The sequence below is a fragment of the Gossypium hirsutum genome, chromosome A01 (assembly GCF_007990345.1).
Source record: "Gossypium hirsutum isolate 1008001.06 chromosome A01, Gossypium_hirsutum_v2.1, whole genome shotgun sequence".
Taxonomy (NCBI): Eukaryota; Viridiplantae; Streptophyta; class Magnoliopsida; order Malvales; family Malvaceae; genus Gossypium; species Gossypium hirsutum.
This window is the reverse complement of record NC_053424.1, coordinates 118,888,729-118,903,836: the sequence shown is the minus strand read 5'-3', so window position 1 is coordinate 118,903,836 and position 15,108 is coordinate 118,888,729. Positions and strand designations below refer to the sequence as shown.

The 15,108-nt window shown below is 32.6% G+C and overlaps 2 protein-coding genes across 3 annotated transcripts; both read right to left on the bottom strand.

Moving 5' to 3' along the window:
- Nucleotides 1-330: 330 nt before the first annotated feature.
- On the bottom strand, nt 331-4,671 carry LOC107958025 (serine/threonine-protein kinase BSK6). Of its 2 annotated transcripts, XM_016893675.2 has the most exons (10): nt 4,408-4,671; nt 4,103-4,326; nt 3,865-4,000; nt 3,403-3,536; nt 3,208-3,313; nt 2,974-3,059; nt 2,220-2,408; nt 1,954-2,118; nt 1,458-1,571; nt 331-1,220 (listed from the first exon to the last, which is right to left on the bottom strand). In XM_016893675.2, the coding sequence occupies exons 1-10, from the start codon at nt 4,487-4,489 to the stop codon at nt 978-980; spliced, it is 1,479 nt and encodes a 492-aa protein (XP_016749164.1). In that variant the 5' UTR covers nt 4,490-4,671; the 3' UTR covers nt 331-977. The 2 variants fall into 2 exon arrangements, with proteins under 2 accessions (XP_016749164.1, XP_016749165.1); XM_016893676.2 differs by lacking the exon at nt 331-1,220 and having other exon boundaries at nt 1,458-1,548; nt 4,408-4,647.
- A 4,651-nt stretch (nt 4,672-9,322) lies between these two features.
- Nucleotides 9,323-13,945, bottom strand: LOC107958024 (phosphatidylinositol:ceramide inositolphosphotransferase 1). The gene is made up of 13 exons (XM_016893674.2): nt 13,441-13,945; nt 13,265-13,354; nt 12,483-12,569; nt 12,327-12,395; nt 12,163-12,243; nt 11,545-11,616; nt 11,401-11,461; nt 11,201-11,303; nt 10,912-11,007; nt 10,783-10,829; nt 10,578-10,705; nt 10,350-10,495; nt 9,323-9,626 (listed from the first exon to the last, which is right to left on the bottom strand). The coding sequence occupies exons 1-12, from the start codon at nt 13,471-13,473 to the stop codon at nt 10,412-10,414; spliced, it is 951 nt and encodes a 316-aa protein (XP_016749163.1). The 5' UTR covers nt 13,474-13,945; the 3' UTR covers nt 9,323-9,626; nt 10,350-10,411.
- Between the last annotated feature and the right edge of the window lie 1,163 nt (nt 13,946-15,108).

Below are 15,108 nucleotides of genomic sequence, written 5' to 3'. Positions count from 1 at the left end.
ATGAATTTAGTATCTATTCTACTTAGGTCTTACCTGATGTACTGTCAATCTAATCAGTCACTTTCTATATCATATGAGTCATCCACTCTGATACTTAAAGAAAAATTATCTCTCCAATTAGACTTGATAGGCGACATATTAATCTTTCAGTTTGCCCATTTTCAATTAGATTAAAGACATGTTTAGATTCATCTATTAATACAAAATATCTTCTTGCTTTACGGTTCGATTACGAATAATGTGGAGTACTAGTTAAATGCTAGATAACCAATGAATTAATATTTGTTTTCGTTTTACTTTGTGTGTAAAAATATCAAAGATAAAAGAGTATTAATGTAATTAATAAATATTTTATCAAATCATTTTGTTTAAAAAATATAAATATACATAAAAAAAATATTACACTTAGACACTAGATCCAACATCCCTCTAGTGACTCGGTCGGCCTTTTAGCCCTCGTTGGCAATCTCAATTGTCACCCGCGGTCTCAACACGTGGTCCATGACACATGCAAGATCCTCAAGTTTGTGTCTTTGCTGCAGCTTAGGTTGCTTCTGCATTTCAGTCTCCTCAAATGAAATGGTTGGTACTCCAGCATACATTGGAGGGTCCCCAAGTTCTGATGGTTGCCGATGCTAAGGATGACTTTGCACTAAAAAGTCTTCCAGAACAAGACATTTTATCAATATTAGAGATGATGACCGGAGAGACTGATTTGATCACACACGGCAGAGGTCAAATGACCAATAATGCTAATGATTCTTTCTATAGGCAACCATCTGTAACAGCTAAAAGTCTCGAACAGACATTGAATAAACATGAATTATCAAAACCAACAATAAAAAAAAAAATTGAAGAAATCTATCGAAATCACATAATGAAGAAAATGAAGGAATAAATGAAAGAGCTTAAAGTAAACTATGGGAGTAAAAGAAAATTAAATTTAAAAAAAAAAATTGAAAACCTATACAAAATGCTCAGTGTTTGCTCTTTTTGGCTTCCAAGTTAGTGCCATCTTTGAGGTTCTCTTGGGCGTCGCTTTCCATCCCTAGGCTAAACAGGCAAGCTGCTTGTAGATAGAACACGGTCGGCCATTCTGGGGAAACCGCCTGTGCTTGCACAGCATCCCCGAGCGCCTCTTGTGGCTTATCATTCATCAAGTACGACAAGCAGCGTCTTGCATAGACTGTTGGTGACACCATAGTTCCGCCATCAATGAACTACATGACAGACAAGGTCTTTGAGTCTATACATATATATCATGCTGATTATCAGACAACTTTCTTTTTACTGAAAACACTAGCCAAGTGCTTCAACCCCACCCAAATCCCATTTCATGTTTCTCTGTTTTTGCATAAAATGGTGTCTAATGTTTCAAATTAGGAGTCATATAGTCTTGAACTCAGTATTATAGTCAAGAACCACAAACTATATAGATTTGGATGTGGGAAGCTTACCTGTGTGTAGTGATTGATTGCACTTGTGAAATCCTTAGCTCGAAAAGCAGTATCTCCATGTTTCTTGGAGTTCAAGGTGTCCTGCATTTGGCTGGTCCACATTTGGAAAGAAAGCTGAAAAGTCAGGAAAAAGAATGAGCAGGACCAAGTAGGCTGCAAATAATCCAAGGAAATAATCCTTTGTGCTCATTTAAGTCAGAAAATGTGGATTTCACCAAACAATTTGGTATATAGAATTGTGTCTCCACTGGAAAATTTAGCAGTAAATGGTTATCAATCATTGACAATAGCGTTTCTTATATCCATTATCTTCTCAAATCCGTACCCCGATATGAGCTTGTGACAGGCAGAAGAATGTTTATGTTTGCCGTTAGTTAAATTTAAGATAACAACGAAGCTTTGCTTGGCACTAGTCATTGGTTATGCTATAAATGGCTTACAGAACGACATGTTTCACGATTTGTGCAAATAGAACATCAAGGATGAAGTAGCAAACCTCGTTTGCGATACCCTCATCATCTTGGTATCCCTTTTCCTCCAATATTTCATGTATGGCAGTCAGATCAAACCTCAAGCAAGCCTCTCCAAAAGGAGTTAATGACAGTGGCTGTTTTGGAGAAGTGGTTCCTTGTGGAATACCCATCAAAACATACGATGGTACCTAGCAATACTCAATCTCATGAGATATGTGCATGGTACACAAAATAACAGCTAGAGAATATGAACTTCTTGTAGTCAATTCGATCTGCAATTTAAACGTACCTCTGCTTCCTTCTGAACTGACATGAGAGATACAACAAGTGACTTCGCATTTGGCCTTTCACGAGCTTCATACTGTAAACAACGAGAAGCTAACCGAACTAACTCTGCTCCATCATCATTAGAGAAATGACCCTCCAGAGCAGAATCCATCAACATGAGAAAATTCTTGCCACGAATCAAGTCAAGTGCCTACAAACAGTGAATTCACTTCAACACCATGCATTAATTCGAGTTCAACATCCTAAACAGCATCCAAATGCTGGCATCGAAAAGCTTTTAGAGGTAAAAGTACCATGGAGTCCTTGTACTAGGAGCCAAATTGCATTTTGCCTCCTTTACTCAAAAAATAGGCAAATTAGTCTCTGTACGTTGGATTAAAAAGCAAACTGATCCTTTTTGTTAAAAATTTCATTTATTTCTACTGTTAACAACTAGTGTAGCCGACGGAATAACCAAACAGTTAGACGTCATGTAACATGTACCTCACGTTGATGTACAAGGACCTATTTTTTACAGTAAAAACGGATGAAATTTATAATAGAAAGACCAGTTTGTTCTTTTATTTAACGTACAAAGGTTAATTTACCTATTTTTTTAGTAGAAGCAGCAAAATGCAATCCATCTCCTAGTACAAGAGTTTTCATGGTACAAGAGTTTCCTATTAAGTTCATATGACCAAACTTTGTCCTGCTACTTCAGTAACAAAGAGAAGATCCTAAAAACAATAAAAATTCATTAAGAGTCAATAATTTACATGGCTAGGAGGGATATGCTTGCCACTCATAAGATCTAACAGCAAGGTTCCAAAGCTATATACAACGCTTTCAGCCGTCACTCTACCTGCCAAAGAATATCCAAACTTTGAGCTAATATTCAAAGTAATCCATAAGCTAAAAGTATCAGGAATTGTATTTTGCCCCCTCTACTCATTAGTAAATTAGTCCTTACACTTTAGACCAAAAAATGAATTGTTTAAACAAATTTTAACCTGTTCTTAGATATTCTGGAGGTGTAAAAGCTAAGTTTGTACTATAACTCTTGCCATCTCTGCTATTCTTCATTAGGCCAAAGCAAGATAGCCTAGGATTACCATCCTGCCACATAAAACCCAATTCAGAATCAGAACCTTTTTTTTAAAAAAAGAGGGGTAATTTTTACAAGCAAAATCTTCATTAAATTTCACATTGTCAAACAAAATCCTGTAAGCATTAAGATCATGGTACAAAGCTCTTCCTTTACTGCTACAATACTCCAATGCTTGTGCCAAGTATAGTGCCACCCTTAACCTCATTGCCCATTTCATCGGCTGATTTTCCCCTAACAAATATAACCCAGTACTTATTTTTACTTCATTTACACAACGAAGAAGAAATAAAGAAAAAAGGGGTAGAAAGACCTCTCCAATCCCTCTCAAATTCGAAAATTGAGCAAATTAGTCCCTCTCGAAAGAATCAAAGCAATTTAATCTAGTCAATTTCGAAACTAAACAACTAAGGTTAGCATCGTGATTAATTGTCCTTAGTTATTCAGTTTCGAAATTGACACGATTAAATTGCCCCAATTTTTTTATAGGAACCAATTCGCTCAATTTTGAAATTGAGATGGACTGGAGAGGTTTTTTAACCAGAAAAAGGTATTAACGTACAGTGAAAAAGATGCTTAGCCAACGTTTCATGAGGCATAAACTCGGCGACCAACAATCTTTCCTCGCCTTCACAACAGCAACCAATCAGGTTAGCTAACCGTTCACTCCTTAAACTCCCAACAGCTCTCGCTTCCTCCTAAAAACACACACAAATTTTAACATAAAATTCACTCAGTATTTTAAACAAACAGTTAGAAAACAAAATGAAAATGAGCAAATGGGATTGAATTAAACAGACCAGGAATTGACGAGGATCAGGCCAAGCGAACTTGTTGAAACGTTTAACGGCAACCCAAAGATCGTTTTTGAGGAGCTTCCCTTTGTAAACAACATTAGGAGCTTTTTCACCATGTTCAGATACTATGTTATCTGAAGAGAATCCATTTGTGGCAGCTTTCATATGTTCTAAGCTGAACTCAGTGAAACTCGGCCATGTTTGCTTCTCACCTTTGCCTCCATTATCTACATTGAATTATAACATAAAGACACATGACATTGCTTTTCCTAAACAGAGAAAGAGAAACAGAGGGAAAAAAAAGGTACCCAAATCGGAGGATTCAAGAACGGTAGCTTTCAGGTGAGATTGAAACCAACAGATAGAGAATTTAGAACAACGAGCACCCATTTTTTTTTCTTTTTCAAGTCAAATCGATCAAAAAAATGGGGGAATCAATGACTTGTTAAATGATCATACACCATACATTGGTGCTAAAATCCCAAATTCTGATCGTTGTGAACCCAAAGTTCTGGTTTTTTTTTTTGTCCTTTACTGTGTGCTTTCTTCAGCTTAACACAACTTTTTCCCTCGCTCTGCAATAAAAATGCGACATTTTATGACTTGCAATTCAGGGTTAATTCCAATTAATGCCCTCAAACTATCACTCAGATTTTAAATTGGTCCCTAAACGTCAAATTGTTAAGTTCTCGAAGTACTAGTATTATATCCCTTGGGTTCTTCTTTCCACTAAATTGTCAATTTAGTACTTAAATTCTAGTTCAAATTACGGGAGTAATAGAGGAAAGTCGAACTGAGCTTCAATACTGAAAAGTTTGAGCTCGACTTGAAATTCGAAGCTCGATATTTCACTTAAACTTAATCGAACATCTATTTTCAAGCTTGAGGTCAAGTTGGGATATAAACGAGTTAACTCAATTAAGCTTGTTTATCAATTTTTGTACTTAAGCTCAAGCTTGATTAAGCTCGCATGTATTTAAACTTGCGCTCTAACTAGGCTCAACAATTAATATTAGAGTTAATAACATATATTAAGGGCAATAACATAATAACATAATATAAAATGTCTAAAATATATATTAAAATTGAAAAGGTTGATAAGTCTTATGAGTCGTTCGAACCGGGTATTACTAAGCTCAAATTTGGCTTAATTAATAACTCAAGCACCTCGAGTTCCATCTTGGCTCGACAAACAAAGAATCTAGTTTAATTTTTTTGAATCAAACTCAAGTAGTTTAGGAGCACCAGTGTCTCAATTGACACCTCTAATTAAGTTTTAATGTGAAACATATTTAAAACATGTGAATAAAATTGTAAATACACCTACCCAAATTATCGAATGGACAACTTAAACATAACGTGTTTAATGTAGAAACTATTTTCTTTTTTTTTTAACATGTTAGATACAAATTGTCCATATAATATATATATATATATACACATATACATATTTATAATTTAATTCACGTGTTCTAAATATGCTTATCGCAATTTTTGATATGGCATTTAATGTTTAAACTAATGTCTAGGTTGATAAAAGGATTTGATTGACATAATATTAATACTTTAAGGATTCAATCAAAACATTTTGAAGTTCAAGGATCAATTTAAAATCTAAGCATAATTAGAGGATGTCTATTAAAATTAACCCTATAATTTATTGAATTTTACAATTTATCCAACCCCATTCCATAAAAGCTATTTCCTTTTTCTTTAAAACTCATCATTTGTTTTTCCTTTCCCTCTTTGATTTTTAATTTACATAATGTCAAAAGTCAAACATATCAACGACAAGCAACGTGCTTCGTTTGCTCAAAAAGTCAAACAAATCATTGGCGTGGGAAAGCAGACTTTATGTGATTGTCCATCAGTTTGGTCTTAAGATTTTGGTAAAGTTGCATTAACAATTTTTTTTATACATTTCTAAGCTCCAACTTACAATTTTTATACTAAAGAAATTGATTTAACTTGTAGATCCATGATTAAGGGTTAGTGGCAATTTTCTACTCATGGATGACATATATATAAGGTGAATGTTGATGGTTCAATATCGAATTTTAGTCCAAGAGCGGCCATAGGCGGAGTGGTGAGAGAGCCAAATGAAAGTTGGACGGGGGTTTTGAAATGGTAGTAGGATTGTCAGATATTTTTCAAATTGAAGCTCGAGCGTTACTTGAAGGTTTAAAAGTATGCTTGGGCATAGGAGTACTATCAAGTAGAGATTGAGAGTGATAATTCTTTGCTGATTGCCGTTATACAAAAGGGATTAGCAATAGCCAATAATTACAGTGAAGTTAGGCTTATTCAAGACTGATATATTAAGGATTGGGAAGTAAAATTTCAGCAAATCCTGAAAGAAAGTAACATAGAGACAGATCTATCGCCAAAGAGGCTCGAGACAAAATGGAACAATTGATTATTTGTAAGAAATCCCTAGATATTGTGAGAAATTTATTGGATGATGATATCCATTGCGCCATGTGTCCATTGTTTGAGATAGATTAGTACTGACATAACTTTAGCTTTAAGGCTATATCATTATATGTACAAAAAAAGAAGAAGAAAAGATTACCTTTAATGATCTTATTTCGGGTTTAATTATTATGTTAGTTCTTTTATTATACTAAATTTGAATCGTGATCTTTCTAGTTTAATATATCTGATCTTTTTATAATATTATTAATAAATTCAAATTGATTGCACAAGTAATTAGAATCCCTGTGATTTTGAAAATAAATTTATTTGGTCATGTGGAAATCCAATCGATCGTATTCAATTATTAATAAATTTACATGTCAGTTGAATGTTTAAAGGATTAAAATCAGAATTAGACCCTTATTTTACTAAGAATCTTGAGAGGGACAATTCCACAATTTTTTTTCTTTGGATTCACGCTTTTGTTTTTGTTGAAAATGTGGTACATGAAATTAAATTGGGAAATATGTGTTCTGCATGAAACAAGAATCATGTTTTATGAAAAAAAAATCATCTAAAAAATTATTTATAAATATACAATTAGCATAAAAAAATTATTTTTTTAGGAATCCATTGGAAAATTGAGTTGCACATCTTACCTGGGAAAAACATGTAATTTGATTTATTTACGCTTAGAGAAATATTCTTCAACGAAAACGAAATAACTGCAGACTATTTCAAATTTTTATAAGATAAATATGAGATTAAATATACAAATGTTCGTAATAGAGACGAGAAAAATGTAAAGTCACAAGAAATAGAATAAAAAGGAGAGATGAAGGAGAGAAACTTATGTTATTACTTTTTTCATTATAAAACTTCGACATTCTTGAAGTTCACTTTCATCTTATAAAAACTTGAGAGCATCGAGTTTCATTTTATTTTTTTTGAAGAACATCTCTCCTAGCCCCTCTATAACCATATGTAAACATGACTCATCGATTTTTTTTTTAATTTTATTTTTTGGGTTATAAAATAAGATGAAATCTCAATGCTCATTTTAAAATTTTAATTTTAATCGAACTCTTAAATAAAAATATCGTTTCAATCAAACCATTCTATTTATGGTTGTAGTTCCTCTACCTTTATATTATTGATAACCTCTTTAAAAATCATAATTTTAATTATTCTATTATGCTTAAATTTAAAACTTAATCCGATAAAAAGATCGAAAAAATAATAATAATAATAGAAAAATAAAGAGAATCCTTGTCTAACGGGTGGTGACATAATTAATATCACCCACTTATTAGGGTTCAAGAGGACCCTTTTTTTGGTTATTCTTTTACATGAAAAAAAAAAACCTAAAGGCCCGGCAATGCATGCAAAAGGAGAAAGTGGTCGTTATTACATGCAACAATGATGAAAGTTTGCACCTCCATTCCGCCCGAAAATTTATCGGAGAAATCGATTTTAAGTTAATTTGGATTGGAACAATTTAGATTTTTATATTTTAAAGTTATTTTAATTAGGGTTAATAAATTTGAGTTGTTAAATATTTATGATCTAATCAGGTTAAATCAAGTTGATTTTCGAATTTATATCAAAATTTACGGGATAAAATTGAGATAAACTAGTAGGACCAAATTTTCAGAGCTGAAATTGCGGCAGCATTGCTTTTGAGGGCATCAAACATTTTAACCTTAGCTTATAAGATTATGGAAGAAAAATGGGGCCTCTTTGCCGTCAATTTGTCGACATAAGCACCCTCCATAGAGAATCCCACATGGGCAAGCAACACTAGCTGTTGTACAGCACATATACTTGACATTTTTATTACATTGACAATTTATAAAGATAGATAACATATTTTTAAGCTAAATTATATTTGTAGTCACTTAATTATTAGTAAATTTATTTTTGATCATTCAATTATTTAATTTTATTTTTTTTGGTCACTAGTTAACTAATGGTGGTAGCTTTTAAAATTGACTTAATAGCAACTTTAATTATCAAAATTTATAAATTATATCAATTTAGTCTTGATTATAACATTACCTTCAATATTTACACATTATGTAATTTAACTTTTTTTTCAAATTTTTTTGGTAACATTGGAGGTTAATTTTAAAATAACGAGAAACAATAAAAATTATTATATTGAATTTTGGGATGGTTCCAATTTTTATATATTTTTAATCAATTTAATTGATAATTTATTTTTTAAACTTTTTAGGTGAAAAAGTCGGAAAAAAACATCTTTAGGGTCATGTATTTCCCAAGGTCTTCATTTTTTATCAAACGATGATACTAGTTTTTCGAGATATGTGTAGCTTAGCGCTTACATTCTTATGTACGATACCATTAAGATTCACTTTCTTTGTAAGCTTGCATATTAATAAATTCCAATTAATTGACCCCCAAAAATAGAGAATCAAGACCCAATATTTTGTTTTGTTGAGGTAATTTTTTTTCTCTCTTTTTCTAGTGATATTTTTCTATTTTTATGATATGGGTACTTTTCATTGAATTGACATACTAGGTAAACTCTATTCATACAGACGCGCCCCTACTCTAGGTTTAATACGTGTTAAATGTTCTCATGCACATATAGATTCATAGGGAATAGGCTGGGCGAGCGAACTCCGCCTGCAAGCTCAATCTGAAACCTTGTAAGTTTGGGCAGATGCCGGTTCAAAACCTATCGGCCCAAACCCAGATGGAATTTGGATAGATGGTGATAATTATCCTAACAAGTTTCAAGTTTCTATTAGAGAGTGACAGTTTCTATTAATGAGTGAAATGCTGTTAAAAAAACTGTGGAAGGTATATTAATTGGAACATTACAAGAAAAAGGGTTTACACAAGCAATAAAGACTAAGCAGCCTGGCTACGAAAAGAAGCCTTTCTCTTTCTTTCCATGTACGTCATTGCCCCATTCAAAGGTATTGAAAAAGGGTAAGAATTGTAGACAAATGGTGGCTCCAGGGTATTGAAATCACCATAGCCATTTTAGTCACAGGAACCAGAGTTTTCAAAGCTTGGCCATAGTTCGTACCCCCTTTTGGGATTTAAGTTCTTTTGAGATTCAAGCACTTCTCACCTGCAAATCCTGTATTGAGAGAGACAACAATTATGTTCCAATCATTCACATTGAATTTGACATAATTCGATAGTATAATTTGATCCTCTACTATAAATAGGTCTAAATCAATATGATTGGGATTTTCTTTTACCATTATTTGGTCACAGTCAAGATAATGGAAAATTAAATCGAATGCTTGATGTTGTTTAAGAAAAAATTATTGTCATCACTTTAACAGCAACAACTACCTACTAAAACCAAATTATACCAAAATAAAGGGACCGAATCTCAAATTGCACCATGGTAGATGGACTAAAACCAAATAGTACCGTTAGTTGTTGCAGTTAAAGAATAATTGAATTTTTTTTACTATTATTTCAACCAATAATAAATTTAGATGTTCAATGAATACTTAATGTTGTTTAAGAAAATTTACTGTCATCACTTTAACAATAACTACCTACTAAAAAGTAAAAACATTATAAAAATCGAGGGAACAATTTATGCCAAAATAAAGTAGAAGGACTAAATCTCAAATTTTTCCATGTTAGATGGACTAAAACCGTAATTAGACAAAAAAAGAGAACCAATATTTCAAAAGCTACAACAAATGAAAAAAAAAAGCTATCAACAAGAGAAAAGAAAGAACCAGCATGTACATGTTTGATGCTAATGATAGCTGATGATGGTTTTAAACCAAGAAATAGCAAGTACTGTTTTTTTCTTTTAAGAATTACAAATAAAGTTTACCATTTTTGGAAGAAGCCGAGCCTTTAAATCCAAGAACGATATGGTTTCAAAACAGTCCCCCATTATGGTGTGCTGTTCATTGAAGTATCGACCTGGTTTATATTGACATCTTCCAGATTCTTGCCATTACTTTGAGATCTTGGCCTCTAAACAAATTTAGAAAACACTACCAATAAATACCAAGATATCCAAAGAGGGAAAAGAGTTAAACTGATAAAGTTACCGTACCCGATCAGCAGGGTTTACAGAATTCCCGTTCAAAAGCTTGTGATTCTCTTCTTTGGTCCAATTATCTTTATCTTTGGTGCTCAATGGTAACAAAAGAAGCGAACTTCCATTAGTTCTGTCGGACAATTCTGCAGTAAAATGTTAGTGTTAGAACCACTACCAAAATGCCATGACCAAAGTTAGATAAGATCGAAACATTTCTAACCTGGCAATTTCTTGTCTACGAAGAATACCACTAAATTAACAGTATACCTGGAGAAAACCCCGCCAAATTAAAACGAAGATGAAGTTTAGTTATGTATAAATAAAAAATTTTGGGAGTTTGCTTCATTACCAAGCGACAACTACGTCAACTGTGTAATGTTTGCGAGATGCTACAATCAAGAGACTTTGAATAATAGCTATCGTCCAACCAAATTGCTTTATACATCTGCGATTGTACAAATGACATCGTTAGAAACCAATCAATTTGTTTACTCATATGCAATGTCTACAGAGCAAAGCTAGGATGATTAGTGCATTGATTATATACGAGAAAACCGATCAAACATACTTAGGCTACAACTACAGCCATACTTAGGATGACTCGTCCATTGATTAAATACGAACAAACCATGTTTTACCTTCGTGTGCCGTATTTCTGATAGGTGAGAACAAAGACGAGGGTGAAAATCATGTGCGATGAAAAAATCAAGTCACCACAGCCATATATTACACCTTGAGGAACTGCAAATTCGACAATCAAATGAGTATATGCTTAAAGAACATATCTATGTTTTTTAAAAACAATAAATCAAGAGTTCAACAAAAGAAAAATACAAACAATTAATTACGAGGACTTCTAGCACACCATCCGGTTCTGGCAATCTAGCAAGCTTTGAACCCTGCAACAAACACAAGTTATTTACTAAAACGATAAAACCAATCCGTTTCATTTGTTACATTAACCCCCAGAGAACAAATATACCGGTCGGCAATGGTAATTTGGACCGGGAAGCTGAGTAGAATAGAAAGTGAAAATTCGGAGAGTCTGAGAAACCTGCAACAAATAAATAAATGAAACAAACAACTATTAAGTAAAATTACAGAGGAAATGCTAAAGGCTTCTGATTTATCAAGATTTGCACCAAATTAGTATAGATGAACAACTTCAGCATTGAGTTCAATTTTTACTGGACCGGTCATTGATGAAAGTGGTACTTCCAATCGATAGACAAGGATGAAGACAAAGGGGGGCAAGCAGTGGCCTTGGTCCCCCAAAATGGTAGATTTTCCATTTAGTCCCTTAATTTTTTATGAAATTACATGTTAGTAAATTTGCGCTTTGGCCCCCCAATAATTTATGATTCATTTCTAGCCCCCCTAAAGCAATTTTCTAGCTTCGTCCCTGTGGATAGAAACATTTGGTCAAAGATAAAAAGGGTTTTGAACCAACAATGCTGAAGTTGATTCTCACTCAAACATGGTAACATACATTGGCAAAATATGAAAAGCAAAGAACCTTAAAACTGCTTTAGTAAAGGAACCTATGGTGGGTGCATATTTATGATCAGAACAAAAGAGAGACTAATGCATTAGCACTTACAACTAAATATGCTAGCACCCTGCACCAAATTTGAACCGTATAGAACTTTTTGACCTTGAAAACAAAAGGATGGAAAGTCCACTGCAAATAGCAATTCATGCATTAGAACTGGAAACAAAAACGATGCTACTCAAAACTGAAACTAATGAGGAATATAACTTTACCAAGAAAAATGATAGAAAGACAAACATGAACACTGTCTCGCTAACATAGACTTTATCCTGTCCAAGCTCCTAAATTTACAAGAAAATTAAGTATATGAAACTTGTACATCATGGAGATATAAGCAAAAGGGAAAAACAGAAGAAACTTGTACTTACTGGAAGAAGAAAGAATCCAAGATCCTGTAGTGTCGGTCCAGGCCAGTGTAGATAATGAACTCCTCGAGCAGCTACACCGTGTATGTACTTCAGAGAGCAAAATGCACATTTCAGTACCAAAATAAAAAGGCCAGATATGACTATAATTAAGTGTACTTGAACTTTGTAATGCATAAACACACACTAAACAATCTCAAATGACCCTGAAATTCTTTCGAAAAAGAGAGTAAAAGTAACAACTTAAACCCTAATTCAAGTGCTACATTTCAGTACCAAAACAGAAGGCCAGAAAATGAACATAATTAAGTATACTTGAACTTTGTAACACAAAAACACACCCCAAACAAACTCGAATGACCTGAAATTCTTTCGAGAAACAGCATAAAAGTAACACCTTAAACCTAATCCAAATGCTACATTTCAAAACCAAAACAAAGGCACATAAACACACACTAAACAATCTCGAATGACCCGAAATTCTTCCGAGAAACAACATAAAAGTAACAACTTAAACCCTCAAATGCTAGATTTAATACCAAAACAAAAGGCCAGAAAATGACTAATTAAAGTATTACTTGAACTTTGCAACACACAAACACACATTTAACAATCTCAAATGACCCAAAATTCTTTCGAGAAACAGCATAAAAGTAACACCTTCAACCCTAATTCAAATGCTAAAACAATGCCATAAGCTTAGATTTCTCTAAGTATTACAATTCACTATATACAAATCTCTTCATAAAATCAAGCATCTATTAAAAAAAATGCAGAAAATGAACCTGAAAAACGAAACCGGCAATAATGTATTTCCAATTGCCTATAAAAAGATTGCTCTCTGCACTTGTTTCTGCACAAATTCTCTTCCATAACTACAAATAATTTTTTAAAAAATACCAAATCAAAAACCCTGAAAAAACCTCATGTAGAACGAACCATAACAAACACAGACACCCACCTTTGAAGCTTCGCGACCAATGTAAAGCGTCATCTTTTAATCGTTTACCAATCAGTTCCATAGTACTTCAAAACCACCCAATTCTGATCAACATCATTTAAAAACCAAATTAAAGTCCTCAAAAAAAAATTTTAAACAAATGGTTATCTTATGATTCTCTTTCTCTGCTTCCTTCAATGTAGCCGATTCTTGAAATGATCAAAGACTCGGCGATTTACGATCAAGAACAAAAACCCAAAAGGAAGAACAAAGAAAGAGAATCAAAGGAATGGGAAATGGGTTGGTATTAAAGGTCTTTCTTCTCCTCGGGTTTTGATATAAATGAAATGGAAATTTTTTGTTTCTTTTTTTTTCATTTTTTTGCTAAAAATGGCAACAATTAAGAGAAAAATGGAACAATAAAACAGCGAGGGTAACACGGAGAAGCCGTTCAGAAGGGGTTTTTTTTAACAATTAGCCCAAACACCCGTAGCAGCTAGCAAGTTGAGTTGTATTTAGAAACTTTACTGTATTAAGGTTAGGGATGACTTTGTAAACTAAATAATATTTGGGGTTAATTTAGGTGAACTTATTTAGGGCTTAAAATTTTAGGACATTTCGGTTACTTTTTTTAGTTTTGTTTTGTTGGATTTAATTTTAGGTTTAGGTGGTTTTAGATTGTAATGTTGGGATTATTTTAGGTTTTTATTCTGATCTCGGTTTCGAGTTATTTTGGGTTTGAATTATTTTAATTTTGATTGGTTTTAAATTTTGATAATTTTAGATTAAAATTGTCTCTTTTTTTTTGTCAAAATTGAGTTGGAATGAGTAGATACCGAATTAATGTCAAGAGTTAATCAGTCAACAATTTAATTGGGAAATAAATAAAAAGTTATTATTTTCACAAAGTTAATTATATTATTAAGAGGGTGTTTTAATTTTTTTTTATATTTTATAGGAAAATTAATGATAATTACACCTGATCATGGATTGGGTCATTTAGCCTGATTGAAAAGTGGAAGGGTTTGAAAAAAAATATAGGTTCAAAAAATAAGATTGGACAAAAAAATAATAGCAAAATTAACAATGAAACAAAAATTATAAAATATCCAAACAACAACAAAAAAAAATAATAACAATATAATAGCGAAATAGTAGCAAAACAACAACAAAACACAACAGCAAAACAAAATAACAACATCAATTCTTTTTTTGCAAGTTTGGGCCGAACTCAGGCAAAAAAAAAAAAGCTTACCTAAGGCCTGACCCATTTAGAAAATGAGTATTATTTTTAATCAAACCCTTCCACTTTTCGAACGAACCTTCGGACTAGGCCAAGTCTAGTTCAACTCTCCCCATATGCAATTTTTTATTGATTTTTAAAAAAAAATAAAAAAGAACAAAGTACTATTAAATAATAGTAGAGGTATAAGCTTAATAAGAACTGAATTTATCGAACCCATTAATACCTCTAAGGGTGTGTTTAGTATTGCTTAAGTACTTTGTTGGACAAATTTAGTTACTTTTTAAGAGAAACAAATATTACTTCATGATGATTTTGAAAAAGTTTAATTTCTCCCTTAAAATTTTAATTAAACCTCCTTAATTTTTTTAAAATTCTCATTAATCTAAAAATATTAATTATACCCTTGATTTTAAAAAAATCATTAAATTCCTAATTTTTTTTAA

What these genes read in the sequence shown, in the direction of transcription:
- LOC107958025 (XM_016893675.2), bottom strand. Translation starts at nt 4,489, where the DNA reads ATGGGTGCTCGTTGTTCTAAATTCTCTATCTGTTGGTTTCAATCTCAC. An exon ending in GGCTAAGCATCTTTTTCACT is followed by an intron (nt 3,537 to 3,864) that starts GTACGTTAATAC and finishes TATATTTGTTAG; the next exon opens with GGGAAAATCAGCCGATGAAA. An exon ending in CAATCAATCACTACACACAG is followed by an intron (nt 1,221 to 1,457) that starts GTAAGCTTCCCA and finishes TCTGTCATGTAG; the next exon opens with TTCATTGATGGCGGAACTAT.
- LOC107958024 (XM_016893674.2), bottom strand. Translation starts at nt 13,473, where the DNA reads ATGACGCTTTACATTGGTCGCGAAGCTTCAAAG. An exon ending in GGGTGCTAGCATATTTAGTT is followed by an intron (nt 11,617 to 12,162) that starts GTAAGTGCTAAT and finishes TATTTGTTGCAG; the next exon opens with GTTTCTCAGACTCTCCGAAT. An exon ending in CAAATTACCATTGCCGACCG is followed by an intron (nt 11,462 to 11,544) that starts GTATATTTGTTC and finishes TGTTTGTTGCAG; the next exon opens with GGTTCAAAGCTTGCTAGATT.